Raw genomic sequence first — 16,927 nt, 5'->3', positions numbered from 1 at the left:
TCTAGAGCAGCGGCCCCCAACTGTTTAATAATAATTATTATTAGTATTAGTATTATTTCCTGATCTAGAGCAGTGGTCCCCAAACTCTTGGTGATACACCCAACATTGCACTGGAAATCTATGGCAGATAATAATGGAGGCCTCCATTATAATCCGCCATAGATTTCCAGTGCAATGTTGGGTGTATATTGCCACATTACCACACTACACTCTTACTAGATTACCACACTATACTCTTATAGTGCTACTATTCCACTTTAACTGCTCTAGCTGCCTCCTGTTGCATTCTGGGATTTGCAGTTTTAAGGAGGGGTTATTTAGAATTATCAGGCAGAGAGATCTCAGGCTTCACTGAACTACAAATCCCAGACTGCAACAGGAGGCAACCAGAGAAGTAAAAGTGGAATAGCAACACTATAGTGTATGCTGTAATGTGGTTATAGTGCTGCTATTCCACTTCTACTGCTCTGGCTGCCTCCTGTTGCATTCTGGGGCTTGTAGTCCAGATGCTGTTATGTGCACGCACCATGTCCAAATGGACCAACACGTGCCTGATGTCATCGCACCACTGGAGGGCACTTAGGACGCCCTATTTGCGGTACGAAATGGAGCTCCTTCTGGGAGGGTGCCTCGTTCCCACAGCAACTAGATTGCCACGGGAACGAAGCCAGAGAGAAAGGAGACGAGCGGCCCCTGTCTCCTCTGGCTGCACCTGTTGGGGTGCCCATGGGGCATGAAGCCCCATGGACACCCCTTTCCAGGCCACGGGGAAGCAGCATTTTGCCACTTCCCCGTGGCCTGGAAAAGCACCGGGCTGGAGCCACAGGGGCTACCGGTGAGGCTGCCCTGCTTCCATCTCGGCAAGAAAAGGGGCAGCTGAGCAGACCGCCCCTTTTCTGCTGTTTGTACCCCGCCATCGTTTTTTGTGGGGCTTTCAGGCTATGAGGCTATGTTCTAGAAGAGTTTATTCTTGACATTTCGCCAGCAGCTGTGGCTGGCATCTTCAGAGAATACTGGCATGGAAGAGAGTGGGGTATATATACTGTTGGTTGAGAGGAAGCGATTTGCAGGTTAATCTGTGTATACGTGTGGAGCGGGCCGATGCCACACCCCGACTCTGCCCCCAGGCTGGTTTGCACAGACCCTAAAACTCAAAGGAATAAGGTTAAGATAGAAAGAGGCTTCACTAGTGATTATAGTTCCCAGTAGCGAGATTGCTCCAGTAGTTGCGTTTGGAAGTTGAGGGCCCCATTCTCACTAGCCCATTTGCACTGGATAGAACTGGGCAGATCTGGTTGCCCCCATACCGAATCTGCTTGGAAAGAAGTTTGCACTGCCCTTTGCCTTGATTGATGCAATTTGCCCCTCTGAAGTTCACATTTGCAGCACCGCTTTAAAATGGAGCCTCCTTTGTTGTCAAATTCACTTCCGCTTTTGTCAAAGGTGACATATCCTACAGCCATTGGGCAACCGAATGGGTGCTTTCCCCCCTCCTTTAAAAAAACAAAAACTGGCGACAGTGTTTGCATATTCTGTCAACTTGTCAAATTTAAAAACTTCCAGGTGTGTATTTGGGTCATTACAGATTATGGCAACCCTAAAACGACCCCATCCTGGGGTTTTCTTGGCAAGATAGGTTCCAAGGAGATTTGCCATTGCCTTTCCCCTGAGGCTGAGGGAGTGTGACTCCCCCAAAGTCATGGGTTTCCACAGCCTTCACTCTGAATGCCAGCCTCTAGCTTCCCCTTCGCTTCCAGCCCAGCATTTCTTCCTCTTTGGAACCTCTTCCCTTCCCTTCCCTTCCTTTCCCTTCCCTTCAAGCCCAATGCCACCTCTGGAGCCCTTGCCTCCCCCCATGTAATTCCTCTTCCCTTCCCTTCTAGCCTAAAGCATGCGTATAATCTGTCATAATAATAATAATACCTCACCTCAGAATGCCATCTCTGCATCCTCTTTCTTTGTTTTCCCTCCGATTGCCACCCCAGAATGCCTTACATACACATATAGATATGTAGCAAAAGCATTCACACATTGTATCAATTTGCCAAATTTAAAAGGAAACACAAGCATTCGCATATTCTGTCTCTCTCACACACACATACACACAAATATTTTTTTAAAATGCCACTTGCAAAGTGACCTGACCTAAATCCCTCCCCTGAACTTGACCCGGGGCCAAATTCACATTTGCCGGCAGCAGGGAAGAAACGGGTTTTCCAAAAAGATTTGGGAAATAATCCACTTTCAGAAAAACCGCTCTAAGGGGGATTTGCCCTGAACTGGGTGCGAAAGGCCCTAATTCTGATGTGTTTAAACCAGTGCCAATGAGAACCTTCTGACTTTTAATCCAAATTACAATTTGGTACAAAAGGTAGTCTGAATGGCCCAGAGGTGTGGGTTGCATCAACCTCCTCCCACACAGAATCCTTAGTCATGTTTTCTGTACTAACGTTACTTATAAATCACAATTCCCGTATATCACTGAATGTAATGGTAATAGTTGTGACATAAACAACTAGCAAAATTAAAATTATACCTTTAAATTACAATGATCATACACACAGAATACAGTAAGTGCATTTACATGTACATAGTTTCATGGGTTAAAGTGAAAATTTGGTAAGATGAGATGTTTTTAAATAAAATGGTTAAAAAAAACCCTCAAAATATTTCTTTTACATTTAAAATTAATTTTGTTAATTTTCTCCTCCACGTTTCTCCTCCCACTGTGCCTCACAATCTCTTTAGCATTTTAAAAGGAATGCATTGAACACCACAGCCCATTTCTGCCAAAAGGCAGATGTTTGGTGGACCGTGGGGTCACTTGCCCTTAGGGTGCCCCCTGGTATGATATGCATGCCTCCTCACACCACTTTATTGCTGTGCCTGCCCCCAAGGGACCAAGGAGGGCCGGTCCAATTTGATACTTCCCTGGAAATGTTCCCTAGGAACCATGATCAATCATTTCACCATGCTTTTTGCCCCTCTTTTATGGGCTCTGAAGTCTACGAAAGCCTCAATGACTGGCTGAGTTGGGATTCAAACCCTGGTCTCCAGAGTTCTAGTCCAGTGCCCAAACCACTACATGCTGGCTCTCCTCAGTTAATATGCACTTGTCCTATTAAATATTTGTTACACCCCAATGGACCTTCAGTTCACCCTCATTCTTCAAAGAAAGTAGGTTCTCACTAGCATAGCCAGGACATCTGGTTAAGGCATCGCAAACCAGACTGGGGGAATTCCTTGCTTAAAAGCAGGGAAATTGTTTTGGTCTACATTTTAAATGTGCCAAGTTCAGCCATAAGGCTCTATATCCTAACGCTCCACACAAATACCTTAATATGATGTTAAAGCCACAGCCTTAATCCCTGTTTTTCATTTCGACACAGCTGCTTGCTCTGCAAATTAATATCTGTACATACATGTTGAGCTTCTAATTTGCTGAGTGACTTTAAGCAATATATATATATATATATATACACACACACACACACACACACACATAAACACATACACTATAGTATGGGAATTATTTGAAGATAGTCTCTCCCCACCCCCAAGTATCATTATTGTAATTGAATTTAATTTTTTTCAGTTCAACGAGAGTGTATCTAACGCTACCTAATTGCACAAGCTTCTGAAAAAATACTGGCCACAGGTTACTCCCACAAAACATTGTTTCCTAAATGTCTAGGGCAAATTTAGTCTGGCAGATTCTTGTTTTCTGCACACTCTGCCCTTTTCTATAATACAAAATTGGAGATAGTGCCAGCAAGATATGTGTGTGCAAATACCTCAATTGTGAGGTTAGTTGTCTAGCTGGCTGCTATGGTGACAAGGCCCTACTCATACCTTAGGCAGAAAGTTCTGTCCCAGACCCTTTGTGGAACCCTAGAGGAGTCACTTAACCCTTTGTTTGTCCATCTATACAATGGGGAGAGTGTTTCTTTCTAGGCATCAAGTCGGGGCTGTGTATTATATTCAGCTGGTGCTTCTGCTAAACTGAGTGCCACAGGGATGCCTGCATTTTCCTACAAGTAATATCAACCAAGGGCTAGATAGTCTGTTGAGTGGGATCCATATCACCTGCAAGTTAAAACGTACTTGAAGCACTTTGTGAGAATTTTCTACATACAGAACAAAGGGGAAACGCACTCTACAGACCTGGACTCTGTCTCTGAAGAATACAAAATCCAGACAGAATTTAAATGGTAAATCGTAAGGGGAACAAAATCACCAGAAGAAACTTTTACAAGTAAGTAGTAGACATATTGATATGCATGTATATGTTGTCCTGCCTTGCAGATAATTACAGTGAAACAGGCATTACCTGTTCATATGATTGTCCTTAGTTTGTATGGTAGATCTGACAGCAACTGGCTTTAGGGGAAAACCTGCTCTGTTTGTGGGGAATGATTAAATGTAATTTCATTGTAGTGGATTGAATGCAGCTTTGGAGGTGAATGGCTTGCTAAGCACATGGATTCAAAGGAGTTTAGATATCTGCAGGATATCCTTGTTCCTTGACTGAGAAATGTATAAAATAGTATTGTAGGAAAAAAGTGAGACAGCAAATTAGGCAGCCAAAAATGTTTATTTAAACATCTTTCTGAAGTCAAAATTAAGAGCCAAATGAACACTGTAAATGAATATCCTGAAATATTTTATGTAACAGGGATTGAAAATACAGACTTCACCAACTTAATTAGTCAAAGTGTCCTATGAAGTAATGTACATGCAGGCAACCAATAATAATAATAATAATAATGATGATGATGATGATGATGATGTTGTAATAGAATCAGTGAAAGTATCCTCTGCTAAATACCTGTGAGAAACTATCTTTGAAGGCACCAGAGTAAGGCACATAGAAAAAGGTGGCAACTGTATTTTTAGTGTGTGTGTTTGTGTGTGTGTTATTAATTGTAAAATATTTTTTAATCATTCAAGAGGGTCTATAAGACCCTGTCTCCCTACATGAGCTGGGCTGAGTTTTAAGATCTTCATGGGAGGGCTTTCTCCCAGACCCATTATCATCATAGGCATGTTTGGGGAGGACATGGTTGAGAGCCTTCTTGGTAGCTGCTCCCCAGCTGTGGTGCCTCTTTCTAGTGAGGTCCACTTGCCCACTTTTGTTCCCTCTTTCCACTGGCATATAAAGCTTTTATTTATTCAGCCAAGCCTTTGATTCTTAAATCATCTGGCAGAAGGGTATTTTAAAAGTGGTGTCTTTTGTGTTTATTGTTGTTAACTGCTATCAAGTCAACTTTGACTTATGGTGACCCTATGAATGAGAGACCTCCAAGTCACTCTATCAACAGCCCTGCTCAGGTCTTGCAGACTCAGGGATGTGGCTTCCTCAGTTGAGTTTTTCCATCTGAATGTGACCTTCCTCTTTTCCTGCTGTCTTCCACCTTGTCAAACATTATTGTCTTTTCTATAGAGTCCTGTCTTCAGAAAAAGTAAAATGATCTCAGTTTAGCCATCTTGGCTTCTAGGGATAGTTCAGGTTTTATCTGATTCAGGACCCATTCATTTGTCCTTTTAGCAGTCCACAGTATCCACAGAACTCCTCTCCAGCATCACATTTCAAATGAGTTTATTTTTCCTATCAGCTTTCTTCACTGTCCAGTTTTCACAACCAAACATAAAAACTGGAAATACAATGGCATGGGCAAATAAGATTTTGGTATTCAATGATAGCTTTACACTTGAGGATCTTGTCTAGTGACTTCATAGATGTCCTTTCAAGTAGTAGTCTTCCACTGATTTCTTGATTGCATTTTCCATTCTGATTTAATGACTGAGACAAGGTATGGAAAATTAATTATTTCAATGTCTTCATCGTCTACTTTGAAGTTATGTAAATAATCGGTGGTAATTATTTTTGTTTTCTTCATGTTCAGCTATCAGCCTGCCTTTGCACTTTCTTCCTTGACATTCTTTGGTAATCATTCCAAGGCTTTGCTATTTTCTGCTAGTGGTATGGTGTCATCTGCATATCTTAAATTGTGGCTGCCCCTTTCTCCAATTTTCATGCCTCCTTGCTCCGAATCAAATTCTACTTTATGTATGATATGTTCAGTGCACAAGTTAAATAAGGTGATAAAATACAGCCTTGCCCGACTGTCTTGCCAAATGGAAACCTCTCTGTATTCTGTCCTGACAGTAGCCTCTTGTCCTGAGTACATGTTACACATCAGGACAATCAAATAATCAGATATTATGGCACATCAATTTCTTTAAAAGTGATCCATAGTTTTTTATGATCTACACAATCAGAAGCTTTTCTATAATCTATAAAGCATAGGCTGATTTCCTTCTGAAATTGTTCAGTGGCCTCCATTATCCAATGTATGTTTGCAATATGAGTTCTAATACCTCTTCCTTTCCTTAACCCAGCTTGGACATCTGGCATTTTTTGCCCCAAGTCTTTATAATTTTGAGCATAGAAAATTAATGCAATGATCATGTGGTTACTGCAATCTCCAGTGTCCCTTTTCTTGGGAACTGGAATGTATATAAGAACATTTCCAATCTGTGGACTGTTATTTTGTTTTCCATGTTTGTTGACAGAATTTAGGTAGCATAGTTTGAAGCAGGTCTATTGGTATGCCATCTATTCCTGATGATTTATTTCTCCCAAGTGCTTGGAGTGCAGCTTCCGCTTCACTTTCTACAATGGTAGGTTCATCTACAAATGTTTCTTCCTTGAATGAATCTGTCATCCTTTAATCTCTTTTATATAGTTCTTGAGTGTATTGTTTCAATAATCTTTCTATTTGTACTTCATCATGGAATACGACCCTGCTGGTCATAGAGCACCCCCACTCTTGGCTTAAAATTTCCTTTGAGTTCTCAGATCTTATGGAAGAGATCTCTTGTTTTTCCTTTTTAATTGTCATCTTCTATTTCTCTGCATTGATTATTATAGTAGTTTTCCTTGTTCCTGTGCTCAAGTCATTGAACAATTGCATTCAGGGTTCTGACTCTATTTCTGTCCCCTTTTACTTTTGCTTCTCATCTGTCCTTAACTACTCGAAGATTTCATCTCTCATCCATTGAGGCTTCTCTTTCTTTTTGATTGCAGATAGTGTCTATTTACATCCCTCACTGGCAGTGTCCCTGGCTTCAGTCCAGAATTCTTCTGGCTTCCCAATAGTGCAAATCTATTTTTGACATTATCTTTAAATTCTATGGGGATGTTCTTGTATTTTGGCATGATGGTTGATTTAGTGTTCTTCATTAGCTTTATTCTTAAGTTTTGATGTTAGTAGTTCATGGCCTGTGCTACAATCTACTCCTTATCTCGTTTTTGTAGAGTGAATGGAGTTTCTCCATTTTCTACATCCTATTGTGTAGTCTATTTGATTTATATATCATCCATCAGGTGATGTCCATGTATACAGTCTCCTCTTTGATTGCTTGAAGTATGTGTTCACAATGAATAAACTGTTGGCCTCACAAAATTCAATTAATCATTCTCCTCCTACTTTTCTTGATCCTAGGCCAAAATTTCCTACAATCTTTTATTCTGTTCTGTTTCGTACTTTTGCAATCCAATTGCCTGTGATTAACAAGAAGTCCTGTTCTGATCTGTGAACACTTTCCCTCTGAACTCTGGCATAGAATATTTCAGTTTCTTTTTCTACTGCCTCTGTAGTTGGAGCATAAATTGGTTTTATGACAATTTGATTATGGTTATAATGATGGGGTTTCCTTGCAGTCTTATTGATATTATTTGTTTAGACTTTGCAGTATATTCTTTGACTGCTTTTGCTGCATCGCTCCTCACTATAAATGCCACCCCATTTCTTCTTGTCTTTTAAGTTCCTGAGTATTTTCATTTCATTTCCTGAATAAACACTCTGTATCTTATCTGACTCAATATGTCCCATTCCTGTCCACTTTGACACACTCACCTCAAGCATTGCAATGTTTATGCAGTCCATTTCTTTTAGTTTCCCCTGATTCATGTGTCTCACAGTCCATGTTTTTATAGTATGTGTTATATAGCTTTGGACATTCTTTTCCTTTCTTAGCATGTCAATAACTACCCCCCCCCCCCCGGCTTAAGTCCAGTTGTATCATTAGCCATAGTGTTATTCTCAGCAGTCCTCTGCTGAACCCCAGTAGCTTGTTGAGTATCATGTAACCTGGGAGTTTCATTTTCTGGAACTATCTCTTGTTTCATTTTGGATCATAACATAGGGTTTTCATGGTAGAAGATGTTCAAAAGGGGTTTACTGTAACTTTTTCTGTGCAGTACTAAAAAGCATTAGCTATGATGCTACTCTGTTGTCTCTGAGAGAGATTTTCAAGAAAGAGCGGATTTCTGCACCATATTTGATTTAAATTTCATAATTAATCTCATAAATTCTGAGTAGTTAAATCAATTGAAATATATACAGCTCAGAATAAAATGAGGCAAGTAGTAAACTACCCAACAGTTCTGTCTCCCCGTTTTGACCATTTTGTCTTATTCATTCCTCATCCCATGCTTCTAAGACTCACTGCCCTTTCCTTAGACCCATTCTTAATATAGCTTGATCAGAATTATTAACATTTCAAAACGGGCTTGACATTGTAAAAAAAGAAAGCCAAACACTTACCATTACAGCTGTCCTATCTCAAACTTAAAGGCCTAAATACCCTAAAAGCACCAGATTCCATCTGATCTTGATGTTAAGGAGGGTCAGCCCTGGTTATTAGTTGAATGGGAGACTGCCAATGAATACCAGCTGCTGTAGGTTATATTGCAGAGGAAGGAACTGTCAAAATCACCTCTGGCCTAAGAAAATCCTTTGAAATTAATGGGATCATCATAAGTCAGTAGGCGTTTGAAGGTATGTGAAACACACACTCAGTGCTTAAAAAGCTCGGTCACTCTCTGTGGAGGTTAGAAACCTCATAACTTTCTCCGTAAACACATTCAATCTCTTCCCTATAATATAATTAGTGCAGTCAAATCTTTCTCAAGTAATATTGTTGGTAATGCAAGAAGGACTTTGGAGGAACAAAGGGGTTGCTATTCCCTGTTTGGAGTAAACAATGTGACAAAGCTGAAGCTGGGGAAAAACAGGATTTGATCTATTGTGACAGTATGTGCCTCCCTACAAAAGACTAGGTAGGCAGCCTGTAATCTGCAGAATTCCTGAGCATACATAAAGAACAAAATAGGAGAAAAAAGGGAAGAGCAAGTAATCCTGTCCCATTGGTTCCCCGTTGCATGTTAAAAACTCATAATCTATAAATTTGGTCACCAAAATGGTAATCATCTTCTTTTGGAAGAAGCGGCAGTATTCCTGTTGTTTTCATTTTATTTCTGCCTCCATGATCAAATTTTCTGTTAAAGAAACAATGGTCAGGAATACATCTACTATGTTAATTGCGGCATACCTTTATAATGTTATAAATGTCTTAGATGCTCCCTTACTTGTCTTTTTTCCTTGTTTAAAAAGCCCCAATCTTTACAATCTTTCCTTGAAGGGAAATTGCTTCAGCCCCAGTAATTTTGGTTGCCATTTTCTGCACCTTTCCCCACTCTACAATACCATTGTTCAGGTGGAGCAACCAGAACCATATGCAGAATAAACATAGATTTGTATCAACATAAATGGATGTGAATGCATGTCACAATAAGCCAGAATTCTAAAAGAATTCTGTCTTCTTCTGAATTATCCAGCACACTAGTTCATGCTACTCAATCACTGTAACCTGGCTTCTCCTGAAAGCAATAGCAGCTACCAAAAACAAAGACCTTCCATGCATACCCTTCCTAACATAATAGGGAAAGCAGGACCTCTGGCTTATCTTTCCCCAGATAAACCAGAGTCATAAGCCAAGATGTGTTCTTGGATCATGATTCTAGTTCATCTAGCCAGAGTTCCTGTTTCAGGGTGACCAGATGTCTTCCTTTTCCAGGACATGTCTTACATTTCTGGCTTTTGTCCAAAGTCCTCCATTTTGAGCATGCCTAAGAAGCATGGATTTATATGAGTGTTTTTACCATATAATGTCTCGCATATTTCTTGAATAGCCTGCATTTTGTGGTACCTTGACCTCCTTTGCGGTGATGACATCTGGTCACCCTGTCCTGGTTTGCATGTCAAAATAAACAAACCATGCACAGATGCCCATGCTTTCTTCAGCTGCTCCCACTTGGCAGAGAAGCCAAGCAAGAGTGAGAAAACAGCACATCTACTTGGTCTGGAAATCTATGTGACATCCCTGGATTTCAATGACATGTGAACTGGGGCTATTTTTATTGCCTTCATAAGGACATCTAAAATGGAATTTCCCCCCTTTTTAGCAGCTGCCACACACTTGGTTGAGTTTTTCACTCAGCTATCCATCAACTCAATTAATCTAGGTTTTATTTATTAAAACTCTCTAATAAATAAATCTTGTTTATTTATCTTGTTTCAGAATAGGTTCAGCACCTTGGATAGGTCCTTTAAAGCTACCCCAAAACTGGACTGGATTCACTATCCCACTGACCGGGAAGCCACAGTTGCCATTGCCACAATCTTCTTCCTGTTCAGACACATTGGTTGGGATTCCATCTATGTACATGTGAAGTGAGGAATGTTGTTGTTGTTGTTGTTGTTGTTGTTGTTGTTGTTGTTGTTCCAATGTGTTTGACCTTACAGTGCTTCCAGACAGGGCATGTATCATGTAATTGCCCTACTTCATTGGGCAATGGCTTCATTCTTCTTTCTTCCAAACTCTTGTTCTCTTGTTTCCATTCTCCCCAATCTAAAATCATTATTATATTCTCTCCCTACCCCTGATTTCATTATTAGAAAACTCTTGTGATTTTCAGTTGTCAAATACTGGTCCATTTTGCTTTTCCCTTTCTGCTGATTCTATCCATATTTTGGCTTGCACTTTTATTTTGGATTGGCTTAATATTACACTATTTTTATTGGCCCTCTTCCATTTGCACCCTCTTATTTCTTCACTGCAGCCCATCTTACTTATTACTGTATACCATATAGTAATACAGTACTTTTTGTTTGGTCTCCATTGGTTTTCTTACCCTTTTTATTGTGTTTTCTGGTTTTGACATGCACTCAAATGTAAAAGAAGTCAAGAGAATGGTGAAGCCCTATTGAAGAGGTGGCACATCTTCCAAGGCCACAAGGTTCTGCTTTACTGGACTCCTCAGACTCATTCCTAGTACAGTCCCAACACTGCCTACACCTTGACTAGGGCTTCTGGGAGCTGGAGTCTAAGAACATCTAGAGAGCTGCATGATTTCTACATTTGGCTTATGGTCACAAGCACAGAGATGATACATCAAATAAGGTCAGGTCAGCTTTAGAAGCCCTGAGAAGGTCCCCACTTCTTGCTGAAGCAACAATAGTCTTTCAGTGGGTGAGAACACAGTGCTCTGTCCATGGTTCTGACAGCTTCTGCTTCATCTGAGCTATCCTCTGCTGTGTGTTTGTTTTTGCATGCCTTGAAATCAACTGTTGACTTATGGTGACTCCATTAATCTCACAGAGTTTTCTTAGGTGAAGAGTACTCAGAGGTGGTTTTGCCAGCCCCTTCCTTTGAAATACAGCCTTCATCACCAGGTATTTGTTGGTGGCTTCACATCCAAGTACTAACCAGAGCTGATCCCGCTTAATTTACAAAAATCAGATGGGAACTGATGACTTTAGAGTATCTAGGCCTGCTATGTATATTGTATCTTTTTTTACAAGATGCGATTCTTCCTTTCCTGCTTCAGAAGGATTCCTTTCTGCTGTTAGACTACAACCCCCATCATCCCATTTAACATGGCTGACAGAAAAGTGCAATGGAGATTGTAGTTCAAAACATATGGGGCAATAGATTGGGGCAATCTGCCTTGCAAAATATAATTGTTCTGTTCTTCTACAGGAGGCACTACTATTGATACCCACTTTCTCCTGTGAACCCAGAACCTGGACAGAACAGGCCAGTTTAAAATTATGTTTCATGCTTTCAGAGGTAAGATTTCTCTAGCTCCTCCTTATCTTTAACCCTTGGTGCCTCTGTAATCTTCTTCTTTTTGTATTCTTCTCATTGTCTTGTTAAACTCCTAATCCCTCCCTTATATTTTTGTCTTTATGCTTTTCAAATTCTTTCTTCTATTCTTGTTGTTTGTCTGTCAATCTCTTTGCCAACTTGGTATTCTTTAATTTATAGTCATCATCATCATCATCATCGTTGTCTCCTCCTCCTTGTGCTTAATTTCTTTATTTTAGTTAGTTTATAGGCCAAACTAGTTGTAATATGACAGATGAGCCTGCAATTCACATTGCATTCCTATTTCTGTATTCACCAATGACCTGAATAGCTGCACCCCAAAAGAAGACAAGATACTATATCATACATTACCAATGTATTCTATCCTTGAAGAGGCACTGGAATTATCTATGGTCCAAAGTATTATTTAGTTCAAAGTGCTGTAGCATGTGGTGTCACTGGCCACATGTCCAGACAAGATCTGGGGGTCTTTTTAGAGCACGGCAGGGAACAGAATTTGCAGTGGAGGAGAAAAAAGTGTCTTCGCCACTATTAAGAAGTTTAAATTGCATTCAAAACTGTTCCAATTTTCTTGGAGTCTTGTACAGAAGTATTATTGTATATACTATCTATCTATCTATCTATCTATCTATCTATCTATCTATCTATCTCCATTCATCCATCCATCCCCTGGTGAAAGGCAAGAGTTTAATCTGTCCTGGAAGCATTGACCCCCTTCTACTCTTCCCTCCATGAATACAAATAGTTATGCCTGCTGTAATTTGTAACGTCTTTGGCATTGTTTTTCTTTGCTTCGTCCTTTACATCTTTCATTGCATATCCCTAAGTTTTACCCTCGACTTATCAATGGGTCATATCAAAATCCATAATTTTGGCCCCCAAACCTGCCCTAGACATATATATGAGGTTAAATTATAGTTGAGTATATATGGTAATCTTAAGTAAAACAAAATTGGAAAGAACAGAGAAAGGTTCCTCCAACACAAAAGAAAAAGAAGCGAGAAAATCAACATGTCTCAAAAACTAATAATATGCACATGTGAAATGAAACAACCAGGTCCAATAAATCTTGAATTAGCAAACAATCACATTCGGAACCTTCTAGAGATCAGTTGAAAGTTTCTTCCAGAATGCATTCAGACCTTTTCTTTCACTAGCCTCCACTTTTCATATGATTTCCATTTTTGTGGCCATATGTATAGATATATGCATTTTTAGCTTGCTGGGGGTAGCTGGTGGGGCAAGCTTATCTGTTTTCTCCTTTTCTTTATGTTTATTGTTCACATATACTCAATAAGGGATTCTGGAGGCAGCTGCTGTTTACCTTGCCTGTTGTAAGCAAGCACACATGCTATCATAGGATCAACTAGAGGAGAATTGCACTCTTTGCTGCCTCAAGCACTATTGCATTGTTTACTGAAGACATTCTGCTGCAACCCAGCACTAAAAGTCTGTGCTTCTCTAGTTCTCTTTCACCATCTTCTCATTGCCAGTGCTGCTTACAAAAACTTTCAGCTAGACTGAAGACACGGAGGGAAAAAAGGAGGCTGAGCTTCCATGAAAAGATTTTGTAAAAAGGAGCTTCTCTGTTAGAGGCTTTGCTTTACAGATTCATTAAAGCACACAAATAAGGATTGGAAATGGGTTGGCTAGAATCAGAAACGATGGCATGCAAGAAATATTTTGGCACTTCTTGCATGCATGCCTTTGGATTAACTAATTATTGTGGGGTTTAATTTATAAATTTCTTTACCAGTGTATTTACAATACTGTTAAAGCACTGAGATATTGAAAGCAGAATTTGATATACTGTACATATTTAGTGTATAATTCTGTGTTTGAGCTTCAAATAGATTTCAGCTTCAAATCTATTTTTCAGTTTGATTCCCTGTGACGGATCCAACCTTACTCCTCTTCTTTTTAGAAATGCCTCTTATGTAAAGATCATAACATCAACCCTATGACTTAAGATCCCTTTGAAAGCACTGGGTAGCTCATGACCATGTATACAGTTAGTGATTTGTTAGTTTGATTTTCTCTCCCTAGACCCCTCAAAAGAACCTTGTCTTTTTTATTTCTTTTCCTTTCTATGGATAGCTGGTAACAAAAAGGTGGACTAGGGCCCACAGTCAGGAGGATGGATCTTAACCCTGTTTATGCCCACTAATTCACCCTTGCAAATCTACACCCTCACCACCTGCTGCCCAAGTCAGACTCTCAAGCTGGAAGTGAGCTTGGATGAAACAATGACAGCAATAGGGTAGAAAGCGCATAACTGCAACTAAAGTTGGTGCGTATGTTCAGGACATGCTTGCATCTAAGACTGACTTCCACACCCATTTCCAAAAGAGCCAGAGATGTGAGTGAGACTTCTAAATTATGGCGAAAGTGTCTAAAAATAAGCAACAAAGACGTTCCTCCTTAAGGTGTTATTGCTAAATCGCTCGGATGATGCCACATAGGCTTAGCTACTTACTGCAGATCTTTCAACAGAATTACTACCAATCTATCCCACAGTTAATCTCCTGTAATTGGATTTAAGGATGGGGAAACTGTAGGAGGTTTCTGCACTGATACAACCCCAAGTATTTAGCTGAGTGCCCCCTCCCCACCTTCTGATTATTAACCAAAGTGCAAATTGAGAGTGACTTCAGAATGGAAGAAAACCACAAAGAAACATGTGAATCAACGGAAGCCAGAGGAATAGCTCCCCAAAATTTTGTTTATAATTATGCTTTTTTGTGATACCCCAAAAAGCACAAGAAGGCCTTTTATTTTGTATCAGTATATGCTGAATCTAGCACTGATTAAAATCTTTATTTTATTTTTATAGATAGCTAATTGCTTCAGGCCTTGATCCCCTCAAGAATAGAAGAGATGGTGACCTGTCTGGGCAGAATTAAGGGAAGCTGCATCTGAACTACAGAAATAATGTAGTTTGACACCACTTTAACTGCCATGGCTCAAGGCTATAGAATCCTGGGATTTGCAGTTTTGTGATATTTAGCCTTCTTTGTCAGACTGCTCTGGTGCCACAACAAACTATTTATTCCAGGATTCCATAGTATTATACAGTTTAAGCTGTGTCAAACTGCATTATTTCTGCAGTGCAGATGCAGCTGGAGTTATCTTCTGCTGAAGACAATACTGTTTTTTTCCCCTCTCTAAATTTAGTTGAAGGAGGATAGTATTTTTGTTCAGGAAGTTTCCATGTTTTGGGAAGTCCAGGAGGTTTTGCTAGGAAAAACTGAATTTAAATATATATACCTGGGAAAAAACCCTGTTAGCTGCTTTAGATGACTATGGCTTGAAAAGTATCTCTATTAGGGCTGTTTCTGATCCCCATTCAAGGTTTTGGATCTTACTGGTAATAGTTTTAAACAGCGTGGAACAATGATACCTGAAGAAGTGTGTCTTCCGATATGAACCTGACCATAATCTATGGCCATCATCTTACTCCATGACCCACCTCCAAAAGAGTGGAAAGAGCGTTGTTTGAAAGATGACAGGGCCTTTTGTGCAGCAGCACCTTGGTTGTGTAACTGCCTCCCATAGAGATTAAGCTACTTCCTTCTGTATTAGGCTTTAGATCAGTGTTCTTAACTTTTTCTGATGGTGGCCCCCTTCGGACCTTGTTTTTTTTCTTGTGACTCCCCCCTGTTGTACTTATAGTTATTTATAATTTTTATAATTTATACAAAATAAAGTCTTACCATTTGTACATAATACAGTTACATAAAAGTATATACTTTTACGTATTTCTCAGTCAATGTGACCTTTGTCTTTGATGACCAGAAATGACCTGGTTCTGTTGCTGTGAAGGATAATCCCGAATGACAACTTTTCCCCCACTTACATGCCGGCAAATAATTCTGTCATTTATATGAGCCAAACAATACTGTTGCTATGAAAGAAAATAAATGGACACAAAAAGAGAATAAATGGACACACCAACACTATAATCCTATGGAGCTGATAGCAAAAAGAAAAAAGAAAAAAAATCAGATTCTCTAGACATTTTAGATCAGATTTGAAAACTTAACAAAAAATGCTTCAAAGATAGGTTTCAATGGCGAAACCATTCAACTGGATTGGCAGATTTGTGAATGGTTCGTTCACTAGAGAAGGTAACGGTTACTACCTATGTATACCAGGATGGTCAAAGACCACATATAGCCCTCCAACGCTTTCTGTAGCCCTGACTCCACCAATTATGCTTACATGGGAAAAAGTTGTTTCTCTTAGAGCCTCCAGGAGTAGCGACTCAGCTTTCAGATACATTGCAGGCTCTCCTGCACTGTTTAATGTTTAAAAAGCTCCATCCAACCTATAAATGGACTTTGAGCCCCTTCAGATCTTTGCAGTTCTTGTGGTTTCTGGAGTATGCCACATCCACCAATGTTTCATGGATGAAAACCAGGAAGCATAGTGACGTTACAGTGTGGTCAAAATGGAAAAAAGTTATGAATAAGGAAAAACACACAGGTTAAGAGAGGCTGCGGCACTGTGCTTTTGCCTGAGCCCAGGTGGAAGGCCAAACTTTGGCCCTCACCTATCCTCTCTTGCTTTTGCACTTTGAACTGAGTTTGCACCAACTGGGGTGGGATGAAGACAAAGTGGGAAGAGGACAGAGAAACAGGGACACTGTATACTTTAAATTATGGAATGGCCTGCCAGAAGAGATCCGTCATATTACTACTCTTGATGCCTTTAAAAAAAGCCATTAAGACGCATCTTTTCCGGCAAGCCTTCCCAGACTAACCTCCTGTTACATGGATCTGGATTGCCCTCACCCTAATCCTGCCAATTTAAAATTTAGTTTATTTTACAATTGAATTTTAGTTTGTATTTATAATTTTGTTACTTTAGTGGTTAGTGTAATTATAATGTTATTTTAGTTTAGGTAAAG

At 39.8% G+C, this 16,927-nt stretch overlaps 1 protein-coding gene across 1 annotated transcript in view; it reads left to right on the top strand.

The window, feature by feature from the left end:
- Nucleotides 1-3,792: 3,792 nt before the first annotated feature.
- Nucleotides 3,793-16,927, top strand: part of MAPT (microtubule associated protein tau) — a 103,991-nt gene continuing 90,856 nt past the window's right edge. The window contains exons 1-2 of the mRNA XM_089531944.1: nucleotides 3,793-4,255; nucleotides 11,890-11,979. Coding sequence (XP_089388070.1) covers nucleotides 11,961-11,979 — 19 coding nt within the window. The 5' untranslated portion in view covers nucleotides 3,793-4,255; nucleotides 11,890-11,960. The remainder of the gene's footprint in view (nucleotides 4,256-11,889; nucleotides 11,980-16,927) is intronic.

Source organism: Sceloporus occidentalis, unplaced genomic scaffold (assembly GCF_023333645.1).
Source record: "Sceloporus occidentalis isolate IW3139 unplaced genomic scaffold, rSceOcc1.0.p SCAF_7, whole genome shotgun sequence".
Taxonomy (NCBI): Eukaryota; Metazoa; Chordata; class Lepidosauria; order Squamata; family Phrynosomatidae; genus Sceloporus; species Sceloporus occidentalis.
The sequence above is the reverse complement of the archived record's forward strand: the minus strand, read 5'-3'. Positions and strand labels throughout refer to the sequence as shown.